The 24,293-nt window shown below is 47.3% G+C and overlaps 11 protein-coding genes across 11 annotated transcripts; 7 read left to right on the forward strand and 4 right to left on the reverse strand.

Annotated features, from left to right (window-relative positions):
- The first annotated feature begins 208 nt into the window (after nt 1-208).
- Nucleotides 209-987, forward strand: SPPG_09027 (uncharacterized protein). Its single transcript, XM_016757180.1, has 5 exons — nt 209-258; nt 324-363; nt 429-466; nt 528-583; nt 647-987. The coding sequence occupies exons 1-5, from the start codon at nt 226-228 to the stop codon at nt 684-686; spliced, it is 207 nt and encodes a 68-aa protein (XP_016610021.1). The 5' UTR covers nt 209-225; the 3' UTR covers nt 687-987.
- SPPG_02489 (uncharacterized protein) lies at nt 471-4,744 on the reverse strand. Its single transcript, XM_016750776.1, has 20 exons — nt 4,030-4,744; nt 3,829-3,881; nt 3,666-3,756; nt 3,488-3,591; nt 3,343-3,432; nt 3,214-3,280; nt 3,018-3,152; nt 2,883-2,959; nt 2,635-2,808; nt 2,500-2,578; nt 2,335-2,437; nt 2,140-2,271; nt 1,953-2,066; nt 1,790-1,884; nt 1,629-1,722; nt 1,363-1,563; nt 1,170-1,286; nt 1,033-1,111; nt 915-967; nt 471-844 (listed from the first exon to the last, which is right to left on the reverse strand). Exons 1-20 carry the CDS (start codon nt 4,725-4,727, stop codon nt 818-820), a joined length of 2,583 nt encoding a protein of 860 aa, XP_016610022.1. The 5' UTR covers nt 4,728-4,744; the 3' UTR covers nt 471-817.
- Nucleotides 4,745-4,855: 111 nt separating this feature from the next.
- Nucleotides 4,856-6,050, forward strand: SPPG_02490 (uncharacterized protein). Its single transcript, XM_016750777.1, has 2 exons — nt 4,856-5,192; nt 5,263-6,050. Exons 1-2 carry the CDS (start codon nt 4,980-4,982, stop codon nt 5,977-5,979), a joined length of 930 nt encoding a protein of 309 aa, XP_016610023.1. The 5' UTR covers nt 4,856-4,979; the 3' UTR covers nt 5,980-6,050.
- SPPG_02491 (uncharacterized protein) lies at nt 5,525-7,035 on the reverse strand. The gene is made up of 7 exons (XM_016750778.1): nt 6,722-7,035; nt 6,612-6,665; nt 6,464-6,539; nt 6,354-6,394; nt 6,262-6,289; nt 5,641-6,206; nt 5,525-5,583 (listed from the first exon to the last, which is right to left on the reverse strand). The coding sequence occupies exons 1-6, from the start codon at nt 7,008-7,010 to the stop codon at nt 6,113-6,115; spliced, it is 582 nt and encodes a 193-aa protein (XP_016610024.1). The 5' UTR covers nt 7,011-7,035; the 3' UTR covers nt 5,525-5,583; nt 5,641-6,112.
- A 451-nt stretch (nt 7,036-7,486) lies between these two features.
- Nucleotides 7,487-8,513, forward strand: SPPG_02492 (uncharacterized protein). The gene is made up of 2 exons (XM_016750779.1): nt 7,487-7,684; nt 7,762-8,513. The coding sequence occupies exons 1-2, from the start codon at nt 7,571-7,573 to the stop codon at nt 8,413-8,415; spliced, it is 768 nt and encodes a 255-aa protein (XP_016610025.1). The 5' UTR covers nt 7,487-7,570; the 3' UTR covers nt 8,416-8,513.
- Nucleotides 8,514-8,867: 354 nt separating this feature from the next.
- Nucleotides 8,868-10,546, forward strand: SPPG_02493 (thiamine transporter TPC1). The gene is made up of 9 exons (XM_016750780.1): nt 8,868-8,979; nt 9,040-9,157; nt 9,216-9,222; nt 9,295-9,411; nt 9,476-9,577; nt 9,647-9,701; nt 9,767-10,011; nt 10,070-10,152; nt 10,211-10,546. Exons 1-9 carry the CDS (start codon nt 8,970-8,972, stop codon nt 10,449-10,451), a joined length of 978 nt encoding a protein of 325 aa, XP_016610026.1. The 5' UTR covers nt 8,868-8,969; the 3' UTR covers nt 10,452-10,546.
- SPPG_02494 (phosphatidylinositol N-acetylglucosaminyltransferase) lies at nt 10,433-12,137 on the reverse strand. Its single transcript, XM_016750781.1, has 6 exons — nt 11,836-12,137; nt 11,555-11,776; nt 11,310-11,487; nt 11,108-11,255; nt 10,885-11,051; nt 10,433-10,829 (listed from the first exon to the last, which is right to left on the reverse strand). The coding sequence occupies exons 1-6, from the start codon at nt 11,948-11,950 to the stop codon at nt 10,775-10,777; spliced, it is 885 nt and encodes a 294-aa protein (XP_016610027.1). The 5' UTR covers nt 11,951-12,137; the 3' UTR covers nt 10,433-10,774.
- A 93-nt stretch (nt 12,138-12,230) lies between these two features.
- On the forward strand, nt 12,231-13,603 carry SPPG_02495 (homoserine dehydrogenase). The gene is made up of 4 exons (XM_016750782.1): nt 12,231-12,702; nt 12,770-12,950; nt 13,018-13,301; nt 13,359-13,603. The coding sequence occupies exons 1-4, from the start codon at nt 12,302-12,304 to the stop codon at nt 13,537-13,539; spliced, it is 1,047 nt and encodes a 348-aa protein (XP_016610028.1). The 5' UTR covers nt 12,231-12,301; the 3' UTR covers nt 13,540-13,603.
- A 339-nt stretch (nt 13,604-13,942) lies between these two features.
- On the reverse strand, nt 13,943-20,664 carry SPPG_02496 (uncharacterized protein). Its single transcript, XM_016750783.1, has 14 exons — nt 20,073-20,664; nt 19,939-20,008; nt 19,846-19,881; nt 19,744-19,777; nt 15,766-19,689; nt 15,608-15,691; nt 15,365-15,543; nt 15,135-15,305; nt 14,965-15,068; nt 14,776-14,904; nt 14,627-14,717; nt 14,407-14,568; nt 14,198-14,349; nt 13,943-14,136 (listed from the first exon to the last, which is right to left on the reverse strand). The coding sequence occupies exons 1-14, from the start codon at nt 20,607-20,609 to the stop codon at nt 14,089-14,091; spliced, it is 5,721 nt and encodes a 1,906-aa protein (XP_016610029.1). The 5' UTR covers nt 20,610-20,664; the 3' UTR covers nt 13,943-14,088.
- A 120-nt stretch (nt 20,665-20,784) lies between these two features.
- On the forward strand, nt 20,785-21,959 carry SPPG_02497 (eukaryotic translation initiation factor 5A). The gene is made up of 5 exons (XM_016750784.1): nt 20,785-20,869; nt 21,002-21,084; nt 21,159-21,281; nt 21,343-21,619; nt 21,677-21,959. The coding sequence occupies exons 2-5, from the start codon at nt 21,013-21,015 to the stop codon at nt 21,682-21,684; spliced, it is 480 nt and encodes a 159-aa protein (XP_016610030.1). The 5' UTR covers nt 20,785-20,869; nt 21,002-21,012; the 3' UTR covers nt 21,685-21,959.
- Nucleotides 21,960-22,282: 323 nt separating this feature from the next.
- SPPG_02498 (tyrosine aminotransferase) lies at nt 22,283-24,274 on the forward strand. The gene is made up of 7 exons (XM_016750785.1): nt 22,283-22,403; nt 22,471-22,633; nt 22,911-22,997; nt 23,063-23,201; nt 23,263-23,547; nt 23,614-23,880; nt 23,944-24,274. Exons 1-7 carry the CDS (start codon nt 22,331-22,333, stop codon nt 24,157-24,159), a joined length of 1,230 nt encoding a protein of 409 aa, XP_016610031.1. The 5' UTR covers nt 22,283-22,330; the 3' UTR covers nt 24,160-24,274.
- Nucleotides 24,275-24,293: the final 19 nt, after the last annotated feature.

The following is a 24,293-nucleotide window of genomic DNA, read 5'->3' on the forward strand; positions in this document are numbered from 1 at the left end:
ATGACGGCAAGGCCCGCGCTTGTCCCAGCAGCGGCTTTCTTTGAGCCGCAGCTCAGCTGCTGGGCGAAGGTCAAAACGCACGAAATTTTAGATTCCGATAATCCCGATCAATTTAAACCATTTTTATTGCATTTAAATGTAACACTCGAATATCAACACGTGATCAGACGATATTGTTCACGACGAGATGAGCGCTTGCTTCACAGTCGGAGATCCTACAGCGAAATGGCTGGTCCAAAGTTAAACCCCAAGCTAAAGGTTTGTCGGGGTTTGATGGCTATCATACACTTACTTGTTAAAATTGAAGTTCACCCTCCTTCAAGCTCATACTCCTGACCATTACAGGCCTGTATGGTGGATATGGTAAGACTACTTTCGTCATGGCAAAACACCCAGACTCTACCATAACAAAGTTTTACGAAAAACAGCGATACACCAGTTTACGCAGCGACGAACAGATTTAGAGGTATGTTCAATACTATTGTGAACATGCATGTGGGCATGTAAACTGACGCCAACATATCAAGCTTGAACAAAAGGTGCAGACTGCCAAACGGTATACAGACGAGGAGATATTGGCAAAGTAAATATTTTGACGACCTTCCCGTGAAGTTCACTATAATTTAACTTCTTTCCGTTATCCAAGATGGGAAGCGGATCGGGCAAAGCAATCCAAAACAGCATGATCTTCTAATTATGAAGTCCGCATCGTACCGGACCGAGGCGATCCATTCCCCAGTTTAGCTAATGTGCCCATGCAGCTTAGAAGTCTTCGCGACCTATTAGCGGGTTAGAAAAGTCCGATTGATCTGACGTATCAAGCTAAGGCAGGAATGTCAAGTTGCTAGAATAGAGGTGGATGAGGGTTGTATCCACGGGAAGTTATCCAAAAGTGCCCCTCAGCAGGTACTTACAAAAGAGTCAATTAGGGGTGACGGCCCCCAATAAATGATGCTGTGCTTGTGCGCTGCAGGATGGAATCTGAGAGGCTGTTTGAATCAGCAAAGAGCCAAATAGGCATTCAAAACTCACCGCACGTCCATATATACGACATCAAGAACTGCCAATCATTCGCATCCTCCTCGTAATGGAACTTCAACACGGAAATAACCTTTGCCGACATGCTAATTAGCGACAGCAATGTAAAACCAACAAAGGCGTTGGCAAACCTTCAGCTTAGAGATGCTCCAGGTCTTTGAAGCGCGGTCGATGACTCCTGCCACGTCGGCTGCAGAAGGCATTTTGAGATCGGCCTCCAGCAACTTGTCATGGAAGTATGATATCACCTAGATAGTTTGCAGGATTCTCATATGTCAAGTGGCGCTTCCAGACTTACGAAAAAGGAACCTGCTAGCCACATACCCGATCAATATTTTCTACCAAATCGCCAAACCGCGGATGGAGTTTGAATTGTGCAAAAGCTTCGCGTTTATGCAATAGCGCATATACTAGCTCCGGGTTATGTTTAATTGAATACGTAACCACCGAGTTGATCATCTCGAGGAGCACTGCCACTAAATCCCCGTAAATAATAGTGTCGGGGTCGTCTTCTGACGGATCTGGCTACACGCACATATCGATGTTCAGAGTGGAGAATGGCATTGCGGATGTGGCACAATCCTACAAACCTGAGCAGATATAGGTGTGCTAACATCTTCCGATGACTCGCGAGCTAGTTGTCCAGTGAGCTTCAAATACCGTTTTGCAACCATATCATAAAAGCTAGAGGACAGAAATATAAGTATGCCTTATTATCCAGACAGGATCAGTTAACCATATATGCACTCACCTCACAACTCTCTGAGCGACAATGGATTGGATTCCTGAAATGTTGCGCGCCATATTGGCAAGAATGGCCACACAAACCGTATGGGAATATGTATCCTGTGCATACCGGTCTCATGTTAGCACTGTTGCAACCATTCGACATTCTACCCGCAATATAAACGGACCTTAAAAGTCGACAGGTTTGCTTGGATACACCGAATCAAGACCAGAATAGTCAAACCGCCCAATGACACAGATTTGAGGACTCTTTCGGTGTACCACGGCTGAGCAGGAATGATCTGTACAATCAATATATCAACGCTTGATCAATAACAGTGCCCTAAACCAGGGGAATGCAAGGCGATGCCATACGATTCTCTGCATACTGTCAGTCAAAACATCATCCTGAGATAGCAGTAGGATGAGGACAAGTAGGATGTACAGCTGTGGATAGTTCATCCTCTGTTCCACCAGCTCGTATATTTGCCTCAGAATTGGCAACAACTTTAATATAACAGCGGTTAATGGATAAAAAGAAATGCAGGCAAGATGGATTGGTGGTCTTACCAAACCTTCCGGATCGGTTCGTGACAACATGTAACTTCGAAAGCTTCTATTGTGAAGTAGCAGAGGGTATAATATCAATCCAGCTTCTTCACTTGAAATATTACTAGCATAATACCAAGGTTTAGTTTGGTTTGACGCGTGGAGCAGGTCTGTCGGCGGTAATACCTGCACAATGTTTGATAAACATGTCGAAAGGAGACGTTGATGGAATGATCATCCTCAGCCATTTGTGATGAATCCGAGACTGCACCTCGCATAAGAAATCGGACCGTCAATCTTAAAGACAAGCCGCATGCCTACCATTACTATCCTGAAAACGTTTGATGGCCTCTTTAAATTCGTTGGCAAAGTGCTTGGGATTTTGCGCAGAGAGAATCAGAAAGAGGATTGCACTTTTATCTCCTAAAGGAGATGGCGCTGCCCCTTCTGGCTTCTTGGTGGCAAAAAGGTAGGAGTATGCACTGTAGAGCATCCCTATCGACAGAACGTCCGCAGTGCGAAATCAATTCGTAGAGCCGTATAAAAAAAACAACACAGCTCTCACAAACCTCCTGATGAGCCAACAGGAGGTGGACGATGAACGAAGTTCATAAGCAGTCGCTGCATCGCTCCTCCTGCAAAGTGACTTTGAACGACTTCGTTAGTGTACGCGCACCCCACTGAGAACCGAACTGATGCAATACCTTAATCTGTCCATTACAATATCCATGAAATATGACCCCTCTACAGCGCTCGATAGTGGCTGATATAATTGTGCAGAACACATCACTATAAGAAGATTCATCGCTTCCATGTAGAAATCATAGTTGATAGCGGTACTACGATGGCATATGATCATCAGCCTCAAATACACAACGGAGTGCCGTAGTTCCTTCCCACCTAGCATCCGCGTAGATAATAATATGAAACAGCTCTTCGAGAAGTTGTTGTGCTCGGAGCCGTTTGTCTGACAAGTGCAATCCGTTATTCACCGTATGCCGCTATATTCCCGAACCTGCAACACCGTACCATGCACCACATGTGAGTCGAGAGCCATTTGCGCCTGATCAGATTTAAACTGGGAAGTCGTTTGGCTTTTGAGGGAGAGGGTCCTGTCCACTGGGAATGATGAGTATGTTTAAGTGTACAAGCCTAAACACCATGGTCCACTCACTTTCGAACTGCTCGTGAATCTGTATCTGCGTAAGACTATCAACAAAGTGCTTTGTGCACAATCGAACCAGGAACAAAGCATTATATGCTTCTACCGTCCAAGTTCTGTGAACGCACGTAATTGGCACGGATGAGATGCTCTGATTTGATTTTTGCACAACAAGCCCGAACAAGCTCACCCATCATACGCCATGACCCGCATGAATCGCATATGGCTGAGAAGGTACAGAAGCAGAACATTGAAGTTTCCCGTCATAGGATTGTTCTGTGCTGTTCATTACACATTACGCATAAGCTTTATTCGCAAGCAGCAAAAAGTGATTACATGGTGGAATTACATACTAAAACTTTGTCCAATCTGAAGGGTCAACATCTCCAAATCGAGTGCCTCTTGACTAGTAGAACGTATCACCCAATTATTATATGTTCAGGGCAGTCATTGAATCTGAGCGATGCTGCCTTAATAGGTTGCCACAGACTTCCATTCGGCTGACGGGATCGCTCACCAGGTTTCTCAACAACAGGTCAAATTCAAACTCTTACCTTGTTTGCGGTTGAGGTAGTCTATCTCCTGAGAGAGCGGATTGCCATATCGTCTGATTGTCGATGGAATAGCATTGGTTCGAGGCAATCTGAGAAAACGTGGCATAATGCCGAGATGATAAATAGCGATTGTCTGCAGGTGTTCGCACGTGAGGTAGTGTTGAGGGACGCCTGGTGGGTGAGGATGGAGTTTTTGGGGATGATGATAGAGGACCTGACGCGTCCTGTGAAGATGAGGGAAGTGACACCGTTGCCTGAGCCTGACCTTCCGCGGGGCTCGACGTATCACCAGAAGAAGGCTCAGGTACACTACTCAGCGTAGAAGTTGCTGGTGGTGTCGAAGATGGAACATTTGAACGTTCCTGCGACGTCGAACGACCACTTTCACCGCGTATAATAGTCGCGGTTTCCGTTTGCAGCCGATCTCTACTTGGGGTTCTCGCTCGCTGTGGAACTTGCTGCGTCCCTTTCCCTTTCTGACTGGCAAACGGTGTAGATATGCCTCCTTGGGATATTTTCCGCACATGACGGACAGTGCGAGTGTCTGTCAAGTCCCCACTGTTCCCGTGATCTCCCCACAGGACCGTCGTCGTCGAAGCAGGACTTGCAGTTTTCGTTCTGGGGTCCTTCCCGGCAAAGTCTACAAGGTCTATTACTGACCCAGTTGCCCTTTCTGGGGTAGGTCGTTCTGCCGTCATCTTCCCTTTGCGATCGCCCATCGCCTTGAGAAGCGAGGCGCGCAAATGACTTCGAGTCTTGCTGCGGAATGTGGCGCAGACCGCGCTGAATAACCATACGCGCTCCGATCGCGACTACCTTTTGTGCATGCCCGACCTTTGCTTGCACAGTCTCTCTCGCTTCGGCATTGCTACGGAAAACTACAGGAAAAGGCTATTCTCATGATTCGAACTTCCTCTGAACTATTCTTCAAGTAAAGACGAGCGGTTTCAATGCGGCCCCACGTTCTCTTCACCCGCCCCTATATGTTCTTTGTCGCCCTGCTTGTTGCGGTGTTAGTTATTCTCTGGCAAACGCAGCGGGGAAATGAAGAAACGGTTCCAGGCTTTCGTAACTCAAAATCCTCGTCAAACCAAGAATCGATAAGTGTATTGCGAGATGAGCTGCGTGCCTTCCGCAAAGAATTACAAGAATCACATAAAAAGGTTCGAGCTCAACACCACTGTAAAGCGCTTGCGCTCGTCAGTCACAAGCTGTACTCAATTCTGTCCTCAGTCTCTGGAATCAGCAAACAAGACAGTGCTCGTTGGCCTGTTAACAGTTCCAGATAAGATTCAACGACGTGCCCTAATTCGAGCCACGTATTTGCAACTCAAACCGCCTGGGGTCGACTTTTACTTTGTTTTCGGAAAACCAAAGGCCCCAGAAATCGCGCATCTCCTTGCATGGGAGAAGCGTATATACAAGGATATCATGATATTGGACTGCGATGAAAACATGGACAACGGGAAAACTTTCCACTTTTTTGACTTTGTTTCTCATACGTTTCCCGACGGCCGATATGATTTTGTCATGAAAACGGATGATGATGTGTTTCTGCATCTGCCGAATTTAGAGAAGCGATTACGTGGACTGCCAAAGCATGGCACATACTTTGGACGAAACCCTGGTGGGACTGGGTTCATGGCCGGCCTTGGATACGTGTTGTCGTGGGATCTTGTTAAATGGGTCGGCTCCGATCCGTATCCACAACAAAATAAAGAAGGCCAGGAGGATGGAAAGGTAGCGAGTTGGCTAAGGTATGGCAACAAGATCACACATTGGGTTTCAGAGGATGAGGAAATATATGACGATCCGGCGAGCGGTCGAGGATGGGCACATCCCTACACCCCAGGGACGATCTTGATACATAGACTTAAAGAGGATATCCCTTTCCTTACAGCTTGCGCACATTTTTTGGATTCTGCGTTAGCCGATCTGCAGATATCGTAACTATTTATCCTTACGTTAAAAAATGAAATGCTTATCGCGGGGCCAATTAGGGCACCAGACTGTTTACCGCCATCCACCTGTCACGATTTTCATTCCCTAACTCTGTTCCATACCTAACCAATCTGACGCTTATCTATTTTTCTTGCAGCCTATCCACGAGCTTACTATGCAAGAACTCGCTCAACTGAAAAAGGCCGTTGCTCGAGACAATGCGGTGCGTCGGCATCCTGCATACCATGGTCAGTCCATTGACAGCTTTACACTGGGCCGTGATACACAAACCTTTGGTAAGATCCAGGCACCATCGAACCTGGACAGTCTCTGCGTAAGACAAAGGGTCACACGCAAAAGCGATTCAAAATATTTTCTCTCACCATCATCCAGCTGAACCGTTCCCAAAATATCCTCAGGATCGCTGTTGAAGATATCAGATTTAGCAAAGGACAATCGCAACCATGGTGTGAGCTAAACCGTCAGTGCGCACCTCACTCGGCCCCACGATGTGTATGTCCGCTGGTCATTTATGTTCAAATGACCGATTTTTTGATGCAACGCAAGTGCTGTCAAACAAAGCATGAGGCCTGCTGTTAAGGACAGTTTATAGTAGCAGTCCTAATCACTACGGTCTCAACCTTTGATTCCCTCGTCTTCGTCAATGTTTTCTTTGACCACCTCATGAAGCACGTCTACGAGAACCGAATAAGCCACGATCGCGGAATACGACCCTTCCATGCTCGCTCACCTTCAAAAGTTGGATTTGTCTGGAAATTTCCAGGTTTCAAGTCCGGTGTTTCTGTGTCACCCTTCACCCAGCCAATGATACCTTCCTTCCGTAACTCTTTCCCAGGCACATCTGAGGGACCAAGGAAGCTAACGGCCATGACCGTTCCCTCAGGATGGAACCACAGTGGGTATGGATAGCTTCCGCCTTGCAAAGCGTTCCCTCCCGAAAATGAAGGAGTGGCGCTGAAATGGCGGCTGAACAATGGAAGACCGTGTCTTGAGGGTGTCGAGATGCGTCGTAGAATCATGATCTAGAGATCTCGCAAGTTCCGTTGGCGGGCGCACGCGTTTGAAAGGACTAAGCGCTAGATCCAATTCAACCGCCTTGCTCATTATTTCATGACAAGCTGCCCTAGTTTCTAGTGCTGTTGCAACAATGAAGGCATTCAAAGGATATGCAATCCAAACTGTGATATGATCAACCATGCTTGTCAAGATCCCCACGGCAGCTCCTCTAAATAACACTAATTCTATTTTCCAATCATAGAAAACCCATATAAATATGTGCAAGTACCGCTGTTTTTCTGCTGCTTTATACACTTTGCTATATTGCTGCTGCTGCCCGTATGCGAATGTCATGTTATGGCGAATTCTTCCTCGGCAGTTTTGTTCTCAAGTCGGATGCTTTTCAATTTCTTGAATTTTAAATGGATTGCATCTCGGGCTTAAGTAATCAATCCAGAACGCGAGGATTGTTTACTTCCACTGCTTTAAAAGGCCTTCGACCAGAAGTGCGTTGCTGTCAAAGTGTTAAGCAGTACCTAGTGCCTTCTCACATAACCCCTTCAATAGAGACATACCTATCAAAATGCCGTTCATGTCCGGGCTCACTACGTTTTCCTTCAACAAGGAGAGCTTCTGGGCCGCTGGAGGATTCATGTTTGTCAAGAACTTGCTGTTACTGATCAACTTTCTGTCAATGGTAAGTGGAAAGTGGAAAGTTCATATACTGTTCCTACATAACGGGAGCTAGGATTGCTTATGTCCACTCCCCTCCAGTTGGCGGGTCTTATTCTCATTGGCGGAGGTGCCTACCTTATTTCGAGCACAGGACCCGAAGGTGCAGATTTTATCAACTTGGGTGGAACAGTCGCAACGGCTGCCGTCGTAATCGGTGTTATTGTCACAATCGTCTCATTCCTTGGATGTTTCGGAGCTGCCAACGAGAAAGGCATGCTGCTCAAAACCTACTTTGCACTATTGATCATCTTGGTCATTCTCGAGATTTCTGTTGGAATCGCTGCATACTCAAAACGAAACACTGTTGAGAATGCATTGGAGGGTGCCTGGAAAGAGGCGCTTGCTGCGAAGCACACTACGGCCATCATGCAGATCGAAATCACGTTCGAGTGCTGTGGATACGCAGACAATTCCACTGCCTGGCCCGAAGAGAATTGTCAAGAATTCTTCCATTTCCCTACCCTGAAGACGTGCGCAGAGGCTGTCAAGGGTAGCCTGCGTGGTTCTTTGGGTACAATTGGGGCTGCCGGCCTGGTCATTGGAATTATCGAGCTCATTGGACTCGTATTCTCAGCAGTAATGTTTAGGAAGATTGCACAGAGAGAGCAAGCAGCTGGTTCGCTGCTAAACGAGGCATGGAGAATCAACCGAAACAAGATTCAGTACGGATACCAGAACTATCAATATGTGTAATGGACCGCCTTCCCGCTTGAAAAGCATTCTATGGTGATTTTACGTACAATAAATTGAGCGTCATACTATAGTCAGTAATACAATCATTCAAGTCCCCACTCTCTGCTATGTTACAACTGTCCTTGGAGCAACGTTATAAGGAGAGGCACCTCTGCAATACCTAACACAAAGCTATACCTCACGAGGTCGGAACCTCAATAATGAAACGTGGCTGATATGTGGGGACCATCAACATGAATATAACGATCCCATTCATGTATCGTTTTCCCAAGAAAATGGGATGAGCACATCATTCAGTGGAATAGAACTGATGTTGTGGAACTTCCTGTTGTTTCGGTCGACGTACGCTCGCACATCTTTTTGAAAGTCATCCAAGGGTGACGAAACTCCGATGATGTTCGCGCACACGTGTTTTAGCGCTTATCACCACTTTCCTTGGTGTTGGATGCCAACTGCAGCACATTTTGAAATTTCCATCTCCACTTTTTAAATCCAAGTTGTCGACCACAATTTCATCGCACGCTACTAATATACCCGCTGCATTCGCAGCAACCATGTCCCCAGGTAGGTCATACTCTCGGCAGCACGCTCTGATGACAAATGTGGTTCTGACGTTGTTGTCAGCAACCGCTGCCGAACCGAAGAAACGAAGTTTGGCTCCCTGGCAGAACGCAGTAAGCGGTGCTACTGCTGGGGTGATATCCCGATTCGTCATTGCCCCCCTGGATGTCATAAAAATCAGGTATGGTGAGGCCGGTTTGTTAGTGTGCAAATAAGGAACGTCACTTATCGTAGTTCAGATTTCAGGTGCCTCCACACCGCGAGTTCAAATGATTTCTGTTATCATGTAAACTGACAGTTTTCAATACCTCGAAACAGCTTCAAACTGAGGAACTGCGACTTAGCCGGATAAGGGGTGGAGAAGTTCCAGCACAAGTCAAGTACAGGGGACTAGCGCAATCATTTACGCGAATCATTCGGGAAGAGGGTCTCAGAGTAAGCTAGTGCTTTTTTTTGTACTTAGTTGGGCTGTGGGTAATGGTTATGGTCTCTATTGCAGGGGTTATGGAAAGGAAATCTTTCCGCCGAATACTTATACCTTGGATATGGGGCGGCTCAGTTTTACGCGTATCCCGAGTATGAGCGATTATTGAACCGGACAGTTAGTATATATTCAACTCATGACACTGGTTGAAAGACTCGCTCGAAGCTGATCTGTCACCCTTTCTAGACGCAATATCTCAACTTCAAGCTCCCCACAGAGATCGTTGCTTCCTTGGCTGGCGGTAAGGAAAGCTGACAATAAGTATGTTTGCATCAGACGTTGAGATAAGGCTAACTCGAAAAATAGCCTTGGCAGGATGCACTGCAACGGTCGCTACATACCCATTTGACCTTCTTCGGACGCGTTTTGCGGTGCAGGGACAACACGGACCCTACTCCGGCCTAGTCGATGCGATACGACAGATTGCAGGAAAGGAAGGGCTCCCTGGATTTTACAGGGGTGTCTGGCCTTCCATGTTGCAAATGATGCCGCAGACTGGAATCGTATTTGCAAGCTTTTCGTTTTTTAAAAAGCATCTAGACGGGTTGAAGGTATGACACTAGTGCAGTGGTCACTATGAGGATGAGGGAACTGACTACCGAATAATAGGCGGGAGGAATGAAGGATTTCATAAGCGGGGGTTTGGCTGGAATGGTAGGGAAGGCGGCAGTGATGCCTTTCGACGTAGTGCGGTAGGTCCACATCGCCCCATTTCTTGTGTCGCAGACAGTTGATGAATTATTCTTGTAGAAAACGCCTTCAGGTACAAGGACCCGAGCGAAATTCTTATGTAGTAGGTGACGTGCCACGGTATCCAAAGGGATTCCTTCGGTGCTGCCGCCAAATCGCCCGATATGAAGGAATATTAGCTTTATACAAAGGACTGCTCCCTAGTTTGCTAAAGTCAGGTCCATCAGCTGCGGTAACGTTTTTGGTAGTCGGAGCATGTCAGAAAGCTTTTGCAGCAGTAGATGGCGTAGAACGACAGTAATTTAAATAGATGAACGTATACAGTGTTGGTTATTTATAACCAGGCCTTCGAGTGTTTTCCATCTGTGGGCAAACAAGAGGATGTTCGGTCCGACCCGGTGTATCCTTTGATTGATACCGCATCTACTCCTCTACTCGCATGTGCAATCTTCGTACATTAATCTAACAGTGGCCAGCAACAGCAATATTGTGCCACATACCAGCGCCGAGCTTTCAGGTGTGGACGTGGTACCCACCGCTAAGAACAGACTGCTGGCCAGGCTCCCCGCGTGCTGGCTTACCGTGGCGTGCGCCATGATCCCCATCCTTGCACTATATGTCGTGTCATGATGAGCCTCGGCGTCCAATTCGAGCTTCGTCCCATGGTCCACGGATCTCACTGACAAGCGTGTTAGGCACAACATCATATTCGCAAAGCCATGATGCATCCGTACCTTTTATACTTTTGCGCATGAATGAGCCAGTATGGGCAAATCAGATTGATAAAAAGCATGCCAATCAAGTATATATTGACCAGTGCGAGAGATATCGGTAGAAAAAGTGCAACCGTCAGTGGGCTGAGTAACGTGATGATGATCAAATCATTTCTGGGTGAGATATTCTGTGCATAGACTTCATTAGATCAGGTCGTTTCAACTGCATATCAGATGACAGTACCCGAAAACCTCTCCGAAACATGGGAAAAAGCACGAACGTGACAATGGCAAATAGCATCAACCCCAATACGTGCATATTTGAGGGCAAGCGGGAACTCAATAAGACTGAAGCAAAAATTCCAGCGTTGATCGATAATGAATCTGGAAATCTAATAACATATCAATAAGCAACTTCAAATGCTAGCACGTCGTGTCATCAGTACCTGACTCTAAGAACGTCTTGCGCGCTATAGTCATGAAATACCAAGTTGGCCAGAATCATCATGACAGTCAAGGTCCACACTGTATCGCTGCTGATCTCTTTAGTTAGGGTCTTCAAAACGGGTGTAAGACCGATGAGAATAGCCAACAACAATGCCGCTGATTTGAAGATCCTTCCTCCTAGTAGAGTCCAACTTATGGCTATTAGAACCGCGAATTCGATATAGCAAAACATAATCATCCTTACGATATATAGCTGCCTTCAGTCGCTGCCGAAATACAATGATATCCCATATGGCATATCCAATAAAGACAGATACTGCAGTTATTATGAGTAGCGTTGCGGGGGATAGCAATCCAGAGTAGAGGTGCACAAAGATTGCGGTAAAGACCATGATGGAGCTGATGTGTTGGGTAACCGCGCAGGTTCGATGAGCAACAGTCCAGTAATAGTGCGTTCTGACATTGACTAGAGTAAAAGGTATCAGGTCGGGGTCAGGTCAGCCAAGTCGGCGGGACGAATAATACCATTCTTTTGCATCTGCTCCAAGAAACTTTCGTCAACATAGTTATCCGGATAGTCTTGCCTAATGTAGAGAAGCTTTTTCCAAGGCTGGAAAGCTGAGAATGATGCCACAGACATTGGGTTTCGCTGCGACAAATCCTTGTTTGCACCACCTCTTGCGCCCGTTTTCTGAAGTTAGGAAGGCACTTTAACGACAGACGGGTTCGCTCAAGCTCGTATTTCGTAAGCAGTGCTGGCCCTTCCGTCTAGATTCTTGTAAGTTCCCCCTGAGGTGCAGTTTAGAAGGGTGGTCATCCTGCGGATCGCGGTGACGAAGAAAGGGAGCGTGAGGCCAGCAAAGCATCAAGTCAGCAGCGGTTGGAGCCGGATCGATGAGTCACAGATTAGATGCAACAACTTTCAGCTCGGTTTCCATTCTGCCATCTTTCTACTGCATTTGCACACAGTTCACTGTAAATTAAAGCAATCATGTCTCTGAATCTGGCAATCATTGGGCCTGGCCTGGTCGGCTCAGAATTCATTTCTCAAGTTGCGAAAACACCGTACATCAAACTGATCGCGATCGCCAACAGCACCCGGATGCTTCTCCATCAGACGGGGACGTCTGCCACGACTTGGAAAGCAGACTTGACAGCCTCGCAAACAGCTACTGATTTGAAGGCCCTCATTGACCACGCCGCTGCACGCCAACCTTGTGTTGTTGTTGATTGCACTAGTTCGGAAGCCGTTGCGACCTCCTACCCAGAGTGGTTAGACAAAGGGTTGCACGTTGTCACGCCCAATAAAAAGGCCTTCAGCGGGGATTTGGGATTGTGGAAGAAAATTACAGAAAATAAAAAGTCTCTGGTCTACCATGAAAGTACGGTCGGGTAAGTGGAAACTGGGAATCGACGTCGGGTGGAAGAATTTCCACTGATGTGCTGGATGTCACCATAGGGCTGGACTCCCCATCTTGAGCACCCTCAAAGACCTAGTCGAGACTGGAGACGAGATTGTTCGAATTGAAGGCATCTTTTCAGGGACTCTATCGTACATCTTCAACAATTTCTCTTCCACAGCGGGATCCTCTGGCCAGTTTTCCAAGACGGTCACCGTCGCAAAGGAGCTGGGTTACACAGTGAGTACGGTTACAAATCCTATCGTTCCGTCATGCTAGACCGCAAATATTCACAGTGAGCAAGTAGGAGCCAGATCCGCGAGACGACCTCAATGGAATGGATGTGGCACGTAAGGTTGTCATTCTTGGACGAGTGGCTGGGATTGATTTGGATTTGAGCACCCTTCCTGTGGAGAATATTGTTCCGGAAGCACTTCGCGGTGTTCCCACTGCCGATGAGTTTATGTCAAAACTGCCCACCTTCGATGATCACTTTGAGCAGCTGAACCAAGCTGCTTTGAAGGAAAACAGTGTCCTGCGATATGTTGGACTTGTGGATCCCAATGGAAACAGTTCTGTAAAGCTAATGAAGTAGGTGTAAAGAACCTGATGACTACAATCGCGAGCGTTCGCTGATCATCGAGTTAGGTATCCTGCGAGCCATCCTTTTGCTTCATTGAAGGGAAGCGACAACATCATTGCGTTTACCACAAAGCGGTTCCCCAATCCGCTCATTGTCCAAGGCGCTGGTGCTGGAGCGGCAGTAACTGCGTTTGGCATGTTTGCGGATGTACTTAAGATTGCCCGGATTCTAGGATTAGCTAAATAGACTGATTGATGTACAGATAGTACAATAAGTCATAACAGAATAAATATTAACATCATCCCATATATTTTATCTACTGCTGCCTGCTTCGGACGGATCGTCAAAGAACTTTAACGCAAGAACTGTAAAAGAGAGAAAACGATACATTCAAGAAATACACAGTGGTGCACGAGTTTGTTAGAAATATAAATCAGCAAGAAAGCAAAGAGTCTAGTTGTAGGTACCCCTTATTTGTTAAATCCAAAAGGATAATCTACTTGTTAATTAACTTACCTGTCCAAACCCCTCCCCCTCAGGATTTTGAAGATCTGGACAGAAATGACATAGCCGACCGAGTCCGACCGAGTGACTCCACCGAGAAGAACCTTCTTTTGGCCGTGCTTTTGGCAGTGATAACGATGCGGTCGTGAGTTTGTATGGCTTTTTCATTCGCATATCGCACCAATGTGGCCGCATGGCTTTTCATGATGCTGTATACTTTCTGACACAATCCCATAAGGTACTAAATACTCTATACTCAAAATATGCTATAATATACAGTCTATGTACAATTTAAGGCTGATGAGGAACATTCAATGTGCTGATGTACTTGTCGGGTACCTGCCATAAGAAAGTTCAAGGTTCGAAATATTTAAGAGTAGTATGAGTGAAGTCACCATACCATGAGAAAGTACCGTTCCATGGCTTCACGGAATCTGTTTTTATATTGCCGAGGCGACACGATGGTTGGTTCTTTGCCCCCGCCCCCCAGGAAAGCGGTTTCCTTAACCCAACTTTCCAATTTTTTGTCCCATGTGAACGTCCGGATATAATCTGGGTGAACTGATCAGCTACATGCACACCGAAGGCATAGGATGCAAGTTGACATACCAACAATGCCAACTACTAATTCGCTCCGTTCGACGTCAATTCCAACCAGCAAGGAGTAATCCATGACATTCAATTTCGAGAGGAAGAGGGTATCATTCCACACCGACGCGCGAAGTAGCTTCTTTGAGTGTTCGCGAATGAAAAGGGGTGATTCGTAGATGACTGGAAAAAGGTTAATTTATAGTATGGCCAAAAAATACACGCCAAGCATTGTCCTTACATTCCACCAGATTCTCATCGAGAAGGACCTCATTCTGACGACCAGTTGATTGCACATGTCTGTTGCGCATCGATCCCTTCAAATCAAATATCTGAAGCAAGGTGTGATGAATGGAGAATCCATTGTTATGCTATCCAATCCGCACTCACCCGCGAAATGGTTCTTTCATAGAACAAGTTCTCCATAACGAAGCAGTCAAAGCGCATCGAGCGACCGGTAGTTGGATTTTTGTACGATATACGATAGAAGCCAAATATTTTGGCCAAAACCGTGGGCAACTAAAAATACCACTGTGAGAAGAAGAGGTACCATAACAAAAGGGCTAAAAAGAACCTCACCTCATGGAAAATCGCTTGGGACATGTATTCAAAGTAGGCGGGTGCAAATTTATACAATGCATCCATCTCAAGGCGTGAAAGTTGTTTGATGATCAAGCGGTCATCTATTCGTGATAATAGGTCACGACGATGTTGATGACCGAGATCCGCCAAAGCTGCACTAAGCTCACCTCTTGTTTTCAGGAAAGTGGAACCGGATTTACCTCCTAGAGCATCCCATCTCATACATCTAGCGAGCGACTGGACATAATTTTCATCAATACCACAATTTTGTCGCAGTGCTTCGAATTGTTCAGCAAAGAAAATTTTGCAGTTCATGCGCGTTGGTCCATCCCAGAATTCTGTGATTTAATATGAGCAGGTTTATAGAGAGTACCTAACATCACCTTTATCCACTCACGATATCGAATGTGGGTTCCTGTACCACGCAAAAGAGTTTCTTCCATTCCACCCGTATCCGCGTACTGATCATCAAACTCGACAAAAACTCTGGTATGTGGGTCTTCCGACGCATTCGGTTTCTCCTGAGTATCCACGCCCTGTCGCATGCAACGCAGCTTTTCTTTGTAGTGCTTGGAGCTGATGACGCAATTACAATTAGTGCTATAGCCAATGGATGAAAACAGGGGTTCACAGCACATACTCTAGTGTGAATGCAATGATTGAGCTTGGTTCATCCTCTCGAACTACGACATTGGAGTCTGGAAAGATATGGTCCGTGGGTGCCCTATGACCAAACTATCCTTAGCATTGACTGGTCCCGTTGATTCTAACTACTGAGCTAATCAATCTCTAACTCACAGGGGACACTCCAAAGGTAGAAAATTGGCTGCGTTTCCGGTCCATAGGCTAGTAATTGTCTTCATGATTGAGGTTCTTTCACCAACCAGAGCTTGCAGCTCCCGTATATCACGATTCACGGCGGGTGGGGGTACCTCCCTTTCCAGCATCTCTCCAGCAACCCCGCTGATTATATTCCACTCTACTGGCATATCGTCGTCATCATCATTTATGCCCGTCCCCGTTCCGTAAGAGGAGATTGACGGCGCCTTTTTAGAGAGGGCCATTGTTTGCTCATCTCCAAGCATATCGGTAATCGGTTCGGCGCGAAGCTGGTTGACGTTCGTCAGAACGTTCTCGTCAGACGGACCTGCGTCCCGAAGTTGGCCTGGAAGAGCCAGGTCATTCCCATTGGCGGATGCCGAGCTGCAAATAGATAATCCTTCGAGACCTCCGCAAGTGTTATCAGGAAACTCTGTCATTACAGGACTGTCCAAAATGCCAGGACCGTCGTACCCCTCCTCCGAAACGAAGACTTGGGCGAGGTCCCAATCACCTTCCTCCCCCGCCGGGGCCGTTACAACCGGCGTCAGAAGCGAGACGCCCTCTGATTGGGATCTTTGTCTTGCCTTGGACTCTTTCATCAGCTTGATCGACATGCGACGATTCGTCCGTGCCTGTGACGACACCATGGGTTGTTCGTTGGCTCGCGTTGCCATCGACTTTGCGAAGATTTGAGAGGTGGCGGAGGTCGGCGATCGGCCTAACAAAGGTAGCGACGACTCAACCCCAGATGGATTCACGCCCATCTCGATTTCCAACGGAGCAGTATCCTCTGGAAGGCTCAGTCCGGGGCGGGGCGGGAGTTCCTTGTCCGCAAACATGCGCTTAAGTTGGGCTGCAGTCACTCTGCGAATCTCTTTCGTATCAGCCTGCAGAAACCGCCTTGCGAAGGCAGTGAAGTCTGCGTCCCACTGGGTGACTTTATCTTGGAGGACACGCAATACGCCGTTTAGGGCAAGTATATCGGTTGGAGAACTGCTAATAAGAGTTTGCTGAAGGAGCTGGAGCATGTACTTTTTCTCAGACACCGCTCGTTTGCCCATTTCGCTCATCGCTTCCTTTGAAGCCTGAATCTTTCCAGGCGGAACGATATCGAATGTAAAGCTTTTTATCCGCTCCGACACGGAATCAAAGTAGCGAACTAGTTGCTGTTTGAGAGTCTCATAATCTTGCTGCATCAACTTGGAACTGATCTCGGCGATGAAACGAAGGTGTTTCGGCGGTACCACAACTTCCAGGAGCTCAATCATCTCGTATTCAAAGCGGACCGCCAGGTTCTTCAAGGCGAAATACCGGATGTGATCGCGGAAAATATCGTGTGGGCACATGTCAGCACGACAGCTCAGTCGAGTATGATAGTACGATAGTTCAAGGTACTTTCCAAACGAGTACTTCCACGTTTCCTCCGACATTGGCACCACAGGAGTTACTTGGTTGCATATTTTGCAAAAGCTCCACATGAGTATCGTATCCTCCATCCCTTGCACAGGGGATGCAAATTCTTCTATTACCACGTTGACTCGTCCTTGGCCGTGCGCATAACTGCGGAAATGCATCAACATCTTTCGATCGCACATCTTCGCCGGACATAGATAGTCTGAATTGCAGCACAGCTCCTCCAAGTACTGACCGAGCGTCATGTCCGTTCCACGGTAGTATTCTATTAAATGCTGCTCCGGAGCTTGACAGGGGATAGTGGTAGCTGCACAAACGTTGGAGTACAGCACCATGATACTTTGATGACCAAATGGACTCAAGCTACTAGCATTCTCAAGAAGATTGTTGATGCCGGCTCTAGTCTCAATGGACGACAGCCAGCCACTCGACTGGTCGAGAATCCCCAGAATGTACTCTCGCTCATCGACATCGATCGTTTCGCCATTGGAACCTATTTCCGATCCCTTCCCGCCATTCTGTTTGTTCTTTTCAGCGACATACTTCTTCTGGAGATGAGCTATGTGCTGCTCCTCCTCTTTTAAGCGAGTGAGCAGGTACGGTAGTGGAAACTTGACATGCGGTGAAGCGGAGAGAATGGTCTCCTCATATGGCTTGATCGCTCTGCTAAAAGGTGTGATTTCTGTAGTCTTTGAAGGGGATGGTTTGCAACCAATTGTATCTGATTCATCCGCACCCGTGGCATTCGAGGGACCCTGAAGGCTTTCAGGTTCAGCCACTGGTTCCATTGCAAACTGATCGCGAAAGAGGAATGTCTCAAGCTTGAGGTTATACACCACGAATGCCATCAAGTCTGCGATCTGCTTGATCTTGCCTAAGGTTTCCATGTTGCCACCACGCAGCACAATTGTGCATCCGAGCTCCTTAGGACACCCAGAAAAGTACATGTATGTCTTTCGATACCCTGGCATCTGGTCGTTCATGAAAGTTTTGGTGCTGAAGGTATCGCAGGTACCCAATCGAGGCTCGAGCGCAAGCTTATCCATTGACGAGATAATATCGGCCTTCGTGCAACGGGCAATCGCTTCTATCACAGACGGTTTTACGTTGTAGGCGACCACCACATTAGCTTCTAATAAGAACTCCAATGCGAGTCGTGAAATAGTCTTTTCCACTAGCACAACGTCCGGTTTCAAAGCGACCACACGCGCCACCAGATTCTTCAAGTGTTCCCGTTCCTGTGATAGGAGAGGCTCGAGAGAGAGAAATTGGTTCTCGACCCGCTGATATTCCAGAGCGAAAGTGAGCAGCAGAATCTTTGGGCGGAAGATTGTCCTCAACATCTTTTTATGTGCCACGTTCTTCGTGCAAACAACCCCGCAAACGTATTCACTGTCAGACGGGACCCCACCAGGAATCTTTTTAATCTTGACATAATGACGTATGTCAATGAAATCGCCCGCGCGAACTTCTGGTTGAATGTTGTCACACACTTTAAGCATGATCTTCATTAAGACATCTTCCCATCCGCTACTCAATGGAATCTCTGATTCCAAAAGAACTTGATCCAGGAGTTTTCGCATGTGCTGAAGAGACGCTGCGTTTAGCTCCACATTAGGAGGGCAAGATGCGGTGCGACGGTGCCGAGATACGCGACCATTATGTGCTGCTGCGTCCTCTAATGGCTGAATGGTCCCATCTGACGGCGTTACAAGCGTGGATTTACTGAGCTGACGACTGATTGCTCGAGCCGAAAACCTGGTGGGTCTTGGATGCCCACTAGAAATGCTTCGCCGCTTCAATTTATCTTTTGTAAACTCTATGCGCAGCTCGTCATTGCGGGATATGCGTCGCTGTGTCCTCCTCTTACGCTCTTTCACATCACCGTAATCCCATGTATCACTATCTTGGGCTGCTTGCAATGATTCTGTTCCAGTGACTCTGGTACTTGGAATGCTGATTGCCATAGCACCTGCGATGGTTGAGGGAAAATTGAGAAACGGACTGGTAGCCCAATCACCGGGGGTTCCATTTTCACTGTCCTCATCCGTCATATATGCGGCGATCTCAGGATCCAAGAAATTGTCGGCATTTGGATGCGCAACAGCATTCTTCGCTTCATCAGGAGCGCCACGAAAAGGCTCAACGGGCTTTGGCAGAGTTGGTGTTAATTCCTCAGACGTGGTAGTGCGGCGATTCTGAAATATAGATGATCCAAGCATTTTCTTGAACCCTTCCAATGATGCATCTGGTGACGCTGAAAGAGCCCACCCTTTTGCAGGAAGATGTAAGCCAGCTAACGGAGTGGACCCGCTGCCACTTGGAGCTGGAGGTTTGTTCTCGGGTTGGGCATGCTGAGCTAACGAGCGTCTTCGTGATACGGGTAGTGGCAAATTCGCGGGAGCTGAGCTCGGGTGGTCATTCGGTGTAGTTGGATCGTCATGTCTGTAATCTTGCATGATCTTCATGCAGAAATTGCACACACGCCTTTGAACCACATTAGCCTTACTCCATATCGGGTCGACTCACAAGCACTCTTACATTTCTCCGGGATAACCAAAGCGCTCTCCAGGAACTATCCAATGAGTCCACGGTTTGTCAGAAGGTGGAATTCGGTCGGCAAATAATAAGTAAAAAACTTACCAATCGACGATGCACATCTGTGGCAGAAAATTTGACCTGTACAAGGTGAGAGTTCGATCGCTTTATAGGTACGTCCAGTGTAAGCAAACATACCACATATTCGGCAATGATGTTTCCGGCGGAAGGTCGTAAATGGCTGTTTACACTCGTAGCATTCCTTGACCTGATACAATTGGATATTTTAATTTTAATTGGCAGCTCTACAGATGCTTAGTTTTTTCTACTACCTTATCATCTCTCATCCAATAGTCCTTGGTAATCCCGCTTGAACCGATATTACGCATACGGCGTATAAGTTTCAGTGAGGATTTATTCTTCTCTACCTCTTCAGCATTTCCCGTGCCTCCATTTGCTGATTTATCCGCAACTTGGAACGATATCTGACTAGCAGTCTCCGAAACCTCACTATCCATAGACTCTACCGAGCCGGCAACAGAGACTTTGTCAGCATCAGCCAAGTAGCTTGAGGAGGCATGGTCGGCGCCGTGATCCCCTTTCCCTGGCACAGGAACTGCTGAGCTTGTTGCGTAGATAGATCCAGGTAGAGGTGATGTTGGACTCGGTTCATCGCTTGATCCGCCCGTCTGTGCGTTGAACGGTAGGGTACTAGCGGCCTCTGTGGCTCGACCTACCGCTCTCCACAGACCGGACAGAAAGCCCCGCTTTTGGCGTTCATTAGCTCCGGGTTCGAGGTTAAAAGACTCTAGACTAAAGTCACTTCCTGAGCGAGCGGACGACACGGATTGATTAGATCGCACACTCATCGAGGCGATGTCCAGGACACATGTTTGGGTCCGTAAAGGTAGCGCTGCGACCGACCATTGCCCATTTGCTGTGGTGCTTCGGGCTTGCTCAGTGAGTCACCCTTAACTAAGCAGTTGGCAGCGGCACAGTCATAAGCGCAATGTAACCTTTTATGGCAAGAAATTGGGGAAACAAAAAAAACACCTCACTGGAAGGTGCGACTTTCCTTCTGGTCTGTGCGATTTACATCGTTCCTTTTTCCAAATCCCAGTAGAAAAAGGTGGGTTGAACCTCTTTTAGAACGTGGGGAATGGGCATGGGAAGATGGGAGCGGGGAAGGAAGTACAAGTCGCTGGTTGGCGAGATCGGCTTTGTGATGCCATGATCACTGATCACTCGGTCGTGTCTGCAGAACCTTCCAACATGGCCGACGAAGAGCACCACGAAGAGTTCGAACAAGCTGGGTCTGGTGCCTCCCTCACCTACCCCATGCAGGTACGCTGATCTTGGATCCTCGCTGGACCTTTCATCAAACTGACCTTGCTCAATTTCATATTACTTGTGTATAGTGCTCTGCATTGCGCAAGAACGGCCACGTTGTGATCAAGGGTCGCCCTTGCAAAATTGTGGACATGTCTACTTCCAAGACTGGAAAGCACGGTCACGCTAAGGTCCACTTGGTGGCCATTGACGTAGGTCCCGCCGGTTTACTCCTTTTGGATGTAGCTTGTGTTGATATTCTGCATCGGATAGATCTTCACTGGCAAGAAGCTCGAAGACATCTCACCCTCTACTCACAACATGGATGTGCCTAACGTCTCTAGGACTGAGTTTCCTCTCCTGGACATTGATGACGGTTTCCTCTCTTTGATGCACGCTGATGGAAGTACCAAGGATGACGTGAAGCTTCCTGAGGGCGAACTCGGTGAAAAGATGCAGGCCGAGTTCCAAGACGGGAAGGAGCTCATTGTTACTGTTGTCGCTGCTATGGGCGAAGAGCAAGCCTTGTCTTACAAGGAAGCGCCTAAGGGTGGGTAGTGGTGCATTCTTTGGATTGTAAATTCCCTTTGTTAATCTGCTCTCCCAGGCAACTAAATCATGTAGCGTAATCGATTACTCCGTTTCCCTGTTCCGCAAAGTGTACAGCCTGGCCCCTTGGATAGGTCCCCTTGCCTGGGTTTTTGAAAAGGCACCATTTTTTTTATAAATTTTTTCTTTCTACTGTATTCTTGCTCTTACCTGATGCGACACTTTACATGCGAATACCAAAGCATGCTGGGAATCATTCGTATCCGTGATTTTTTGATCGAAACGGCCCTGCTCTCCATACCATCTGTGTCCAGACAGCAGCCTGTTTATTCTGTTTAAAGAAGTTGAATGGATGATACATTTCGGTTGCACATTATCAACTTTAGTGTAGAGGTGACAGAAACTGGCACTAGCAAGGCGCGTAACCGAGATAGCCTCCATAATCAACGACCGGACAAATCGTTTGGGCCCGCAAGAAATCTTGGCCTTTTCATTGCTATCGAGCTACCGTTTCAAGCGGTTTTCATTATTATTGTCCGCTGTGATGCATTTTGGGGGCAAGACTGAAGCGAAAGGGCTTTCCACAGACAAATGCACGATCGGCGTGTTAACGTAATCAACCTTGCCCAATGGCACAGTCAAGTGTGAGCCAGAATACATGAACACCATTACCTCACTGTAGACTTTTCCGAAATCAGAGTGAATAGCAAACATGGCAGACCATCCTTTCCAAATCAAGCCCTCGATTGTGAGCATGCGCACCAGAAATCCTATAAGGGCCATTGGTGAGGCAATATCGTGTCCCTAGTCGCATCGCCCGCTTGACGCTTTTCTAATTTTGTGATCTCAAAGTTGATAACCTCAAAGTGAAGCCCAACCCCGAAAAGGAATTCATCTCTCTTGCTTTGGGTGATCCAACGACTTTCGGAAACTTTAAGCTGCACGAATCCTGCTTGGATGCTGTAAAATCGCAATTAGAAAGTTACAAAGCGAATGGATACCCACCATCGATAGGGTATGTATGAGCCCGTCCTTTATCGAGAGTTTGGCCAGAGGTGCATGTACATATTGACTGGATTGATCCACGACATTGTGCTACGAAGGGATACTGGAGGGCGGTGAGCGGATGTGGCCGTCCCTGGGGGAGGTTGGGCCGCGATAGCGGGTATGATGTGGAGGTACGGTGGAGGTCGTATGGAAATGGCACGAATACAATCCTGGCCCCCCCCCCCCCCGGGGAATCGCGGAACTGAATGCAGCTCGTCTGACTTGCTGACATCTGATTTGGGTAGAACTGAACAAGCTCGTGCTGCGGTGGCTCAAGCTTATACTCACCCCCAGGCGCCTCTGACATCGGCAGATGTTATACTTGCTAGTGGGTATGTCGATCCCATACTTGCGTTTCCTTGCGATGGATTCTGCTTTCCTGACTCTTCGTAAATAGCTGCAGCGATGCCCTTAATCTGTGCATAGGCGCGTTGGCCAACGAAGGGCAGAACATTTTGTTACCTGCTCCGGGATTTTCTTTATATGAGACACTAGCAAGCTCCAAAGGCATTGAATGTCGCTTCTACGATCTGCAAGTAGGTATAATGATCAATTACACGTCCGAGCCGTCTGTTGACAGTTGTATTATAACATCAGCCACATCGTTCCTGGGAGATTGATCTGAATCACTTGGAGACCTTGGTTGATGAAAACACTGCTGCCATTTTGGTCAACAACCCGAGTAACCCGTGCGGTTCTGTCTACTCGAAACAACACTTGCTGGATATTCTTGCGGTTGCAGAGAAGCATAGGCTACCTATCATTTCTGATGAAATATACGCGGACATGGCATTCACAGGACACGAATTCCTTCCCATCTCGACACTGACAACCACAGTTCCAATACTGACTACTGGCGGTCTCGCAAAGAAGTATCTAGTGGTACGTAGTAACGGTTCTCTTAACGAACGACTTTGAGTGCATCCGCTTCAACCTTCTTTACGTCAGCCTGGCTGGCGGGTGGGCTGGGTTTTAGTTCATGACCGAAATGGAGCCCTTGAACAAATTCGAAAGGGGCTGATAAACCTCAGCCAGTTGATTCTCGGACCCAATTCACTGGTTCAGGCGGCACTACCGGATATCTTACAAGCCCCGAAATCTTTCTATGAACAAACTATGGAGCAGCTTGAAAGAAACGCCAATATCAGCGAGAAGCTTCTCACGGGCATTCCAGGACTGCGTCCAGTTTTTCCACAAGGCGCGATGTACTTAATGGTCCGTTTTGCGGGATTCTGAAGAAATCGGGTCCAATTGATACTGACATGCTGCTTTATACAGGTTGAGATCGATACAAGCCGCTTTAAAAATATCAATGATGACTTGGATTTTGTCGAGAAGCTCGCGGAAGAGGAATCCGTCCTATGTCTTCCGGGCAAGTGTTTCCGTTGTAGAGGGAACTTCATTCGAATCGTTTTTACACCGCCAGTGGAAAAGTTAGATATCGCCTATTCGCGCATACGATCATTCTGCGAGAGGCACCTGGCTAGCTCTTGAACAACATGTATGAAGAACCCAATAAGCTAGATATTACAGATTTGAATAACTAGACCACGATCGATGACATAATCTCATTTATCCTAATTGGGACCAAGGTCTCAGAGGTTTTCCCACGTCTCCCTCTAGCAAGT

Source organism: Spizellomyces punctatus (genome assembly GCF_000182565.1).
Source record: "Spizellomyces punctatus DAOM BR117 chromosome Unknown supercont1.4, whole genome shotgun sequence".
NCBI classification, from domain to species: Eukaryota; Fungi; Chytridiomycota; class Chytridiomycetes; order Spizellomycetales; family Spizellomycetaceae; genus Spizellomyces; species Spizellomyces punctatus.

Bases quoted from the DNA above. Each gene is read 5' to 3' on its own strand.
- SPPG_09027 (XM_016757180.1), top strand. From the start codon at position 226: ATGGCTGGTCCAAAGTTAAACCCCAAGCTAAAG. The intron at 364-428 runs GTAAGACTACTT...TACGAAAAACAG, and splicing joins AGGCCTGTATGGTGGATATG to CGATACACCAGTTTACGCAG. The intron at 584-646 runs GTAAATATTTTG...CCGTTATCCAAG, and splicing joins GACGAGGAGATATTGGCAAA to ATGGGAAGCGGATCGGGCAA.
- SPPG_02489 (XM_016750776.1), bottom strand. From the start codon at position 4,727: ATGACGGCAGAACGACCTACCCCAGAAAGGGCAACTGGGTCAGTAATA. The intron at 3,882-4,029 runs GTAAGAGTTTGA...ACGTTCTACTAG, and splicing joins CTACCTCAACCGCAAACAAG to TCAAGAGGCACTCGATTTGG. The intron at 1,112-1,169 runs GTTTGCCAACGC...ATGTCGGCAAAG, and splicing joins GGAGCATCTCTAAGCTGAAG to GTTATTTCCGTGTTGAAGTT.
- SPPG_02490 (XM_016750777.1), top strand. From the start codon at position 4,980: ATGCGGCCCCACGTTCTCTTCACCCGCCCCTATATGTTCTTTGTCGCC. The intron at 5,193-5,262 runs GTTCGAGCTCAA...TTCTGTCCTCAG, and splicing joins TACAAGAATCACATAAAAAG to TCTCTGGAATCAGCAAACAA.
- SPPG_02491 (XM_016750778.1), bottom strand. From the start codon at position 7,010: ATGATTCTACGACGCATCTCGACACCCTCAAGACACGGTCTTCCATTG. The intron at 6,395-6,463 runs GTGCGCACTGAC...TATCTTCAACAG, and splicing joins ACATCGTGGGGCCGAGTGAG to CGATCCTGAGGATATTTTGG. The intron at 6,290-6,353 runs GTGAGAGAAAAT...GAGACTGTCCAG, and splicing joins AACGGTTCAGCTGGATGATG to GTTCGATGGTGCCTGGATCT.
- SPPG_02492 (XM_016750779.1), top strand. From the start codon at position 7,571: ATGCCGTTCATGTCCGGGCTCACTACGTTTTCCTTCAACAAGGAGAGC. The intron at 7,685-7,761 runs GTAAGTGGAAAG...ACTCCCCTCCAG, and splicing joins TGATCAACTTTCTGTCAATG to TTGGCGGGTCTTATTCTCAT.
- SPPG_02493 (XM_016750780.1), top strand. The intron at 9,412-9,475 runs GTAAGCTAGTGC...TCTCTATTGCAG, and splicing joins TTCGGGAAGAGGGTCTCAGA to GGGTTATGGAAAGGAAATCT. The intron at 9,702-9,766 runs GTAAGGAAAGCT...CTCGAAAAATAG, and splicing joins CGTTGCTTCCTTGGCTGGCG to CCTTGGCAGGATGCACTGCA.
- SPPG_02494 (XM_016750781.1), bottom strand. From the start codon at position 11,950: ATGTCTGTGGCATCATTCTCAGCTTTCCAGCCTTGGAAAAAGCTTCTC. The intron at 11,488-11,554 runs GTAAGGATGATT...GGACTCTACTAG, and splicing joins ACTGAAGGCAGCTATATATC to GAGGAAGGATCTTCAAATCA. The intron at 11,052-11,107 runs GTACTGTCATCT...GTCTATGCACAG, and splicing joins TGTTTCGGAGAGGTTTTCGG to AATATCTCACCCAGAAATGA.
- SPPG_02495 (XM_016750782.1), top strand. From the start codon at position 12,302: ATGTCTCTGAATCTGGCAATCATTGGGCCTGGCCTGGTCGGCTCAGAA. The intron at 12,951-13,017 runs GTGAGTACGGTT...GTGAGCAAGTAG, and splicing joins CAAAGGAGCTGGGTTACACA to GAGCCAGATCCGCGAGACGA. The intron at 13,302-13,358 runs GTAGGTGTAAAG...TCATCGAGTTAG, and splicing joins AGTTCTGTAAAGCTAATGAA to GTATCCTGCGAGCCATCCTT.
- SPPG_02496 (XM_016750783.1), bottom strand. From the start codon at position 20,609: ATGAGTGTGCGATCTAATCAATCCGTGTCGTCCGCTCGCTCAGGAAGT. The intron at 19,882-19,938 runs GTATGTTTGCTT...CACCTTGTACAG, and splicing joins ACATCATTGCCGAATATGTG to GTCAAATTTTCTGCCACAGA. The intron at 15,306-15,364 runs GTGAGTGGATAA...ATTAAATCACAG, and splicing joins AGGAACCCACATTCGATATC to AATTCTGGGATGGACCAACG.
- SPPG_02497 (XM_016750784.1), top strand. From the start codon at position 21,013: ATGGCCGACGAAGAGCACCACGAAGAGTTCGAACAAGCTGGGTCTGGT. The intron at 21,085-21,158 runs GTACGCTGATCT...ACTTGTGTATAG, and splicing joins CCCTCACCTACCCCATGCAG to TGCTCTGCATTGCGCAAGAA. The intron at 21,282-21,342 runs GTAGGTCCCGCC...TGCATCGGATAG, and splicing joins TCCACTTGGTGGCCATTGAC to ATCTTCACTGGCAAGAAGCT.
- SPPG_02498 (XM_016750785.1), top strand. From the start codon at position 22,331: ATGGCAGACCATCCTTTCCAAATCAAGCCCTCGATTGTGAGCATGCGC. The intron at 23,202-23,262 runs GTAGGTATAATG...TTATAACATCAG, and splicing joins GTCGCTTCTACGATCTGCAA to CCACATCGTTCCTGGGAGAT. The intron at 23,881-23,943 runs GTCCGTTTTGCG...TGCTTTATACAG, and splicing joins AAGGCGCGATGTACTTAATG to GTTGAGATCGATACAAGCCG.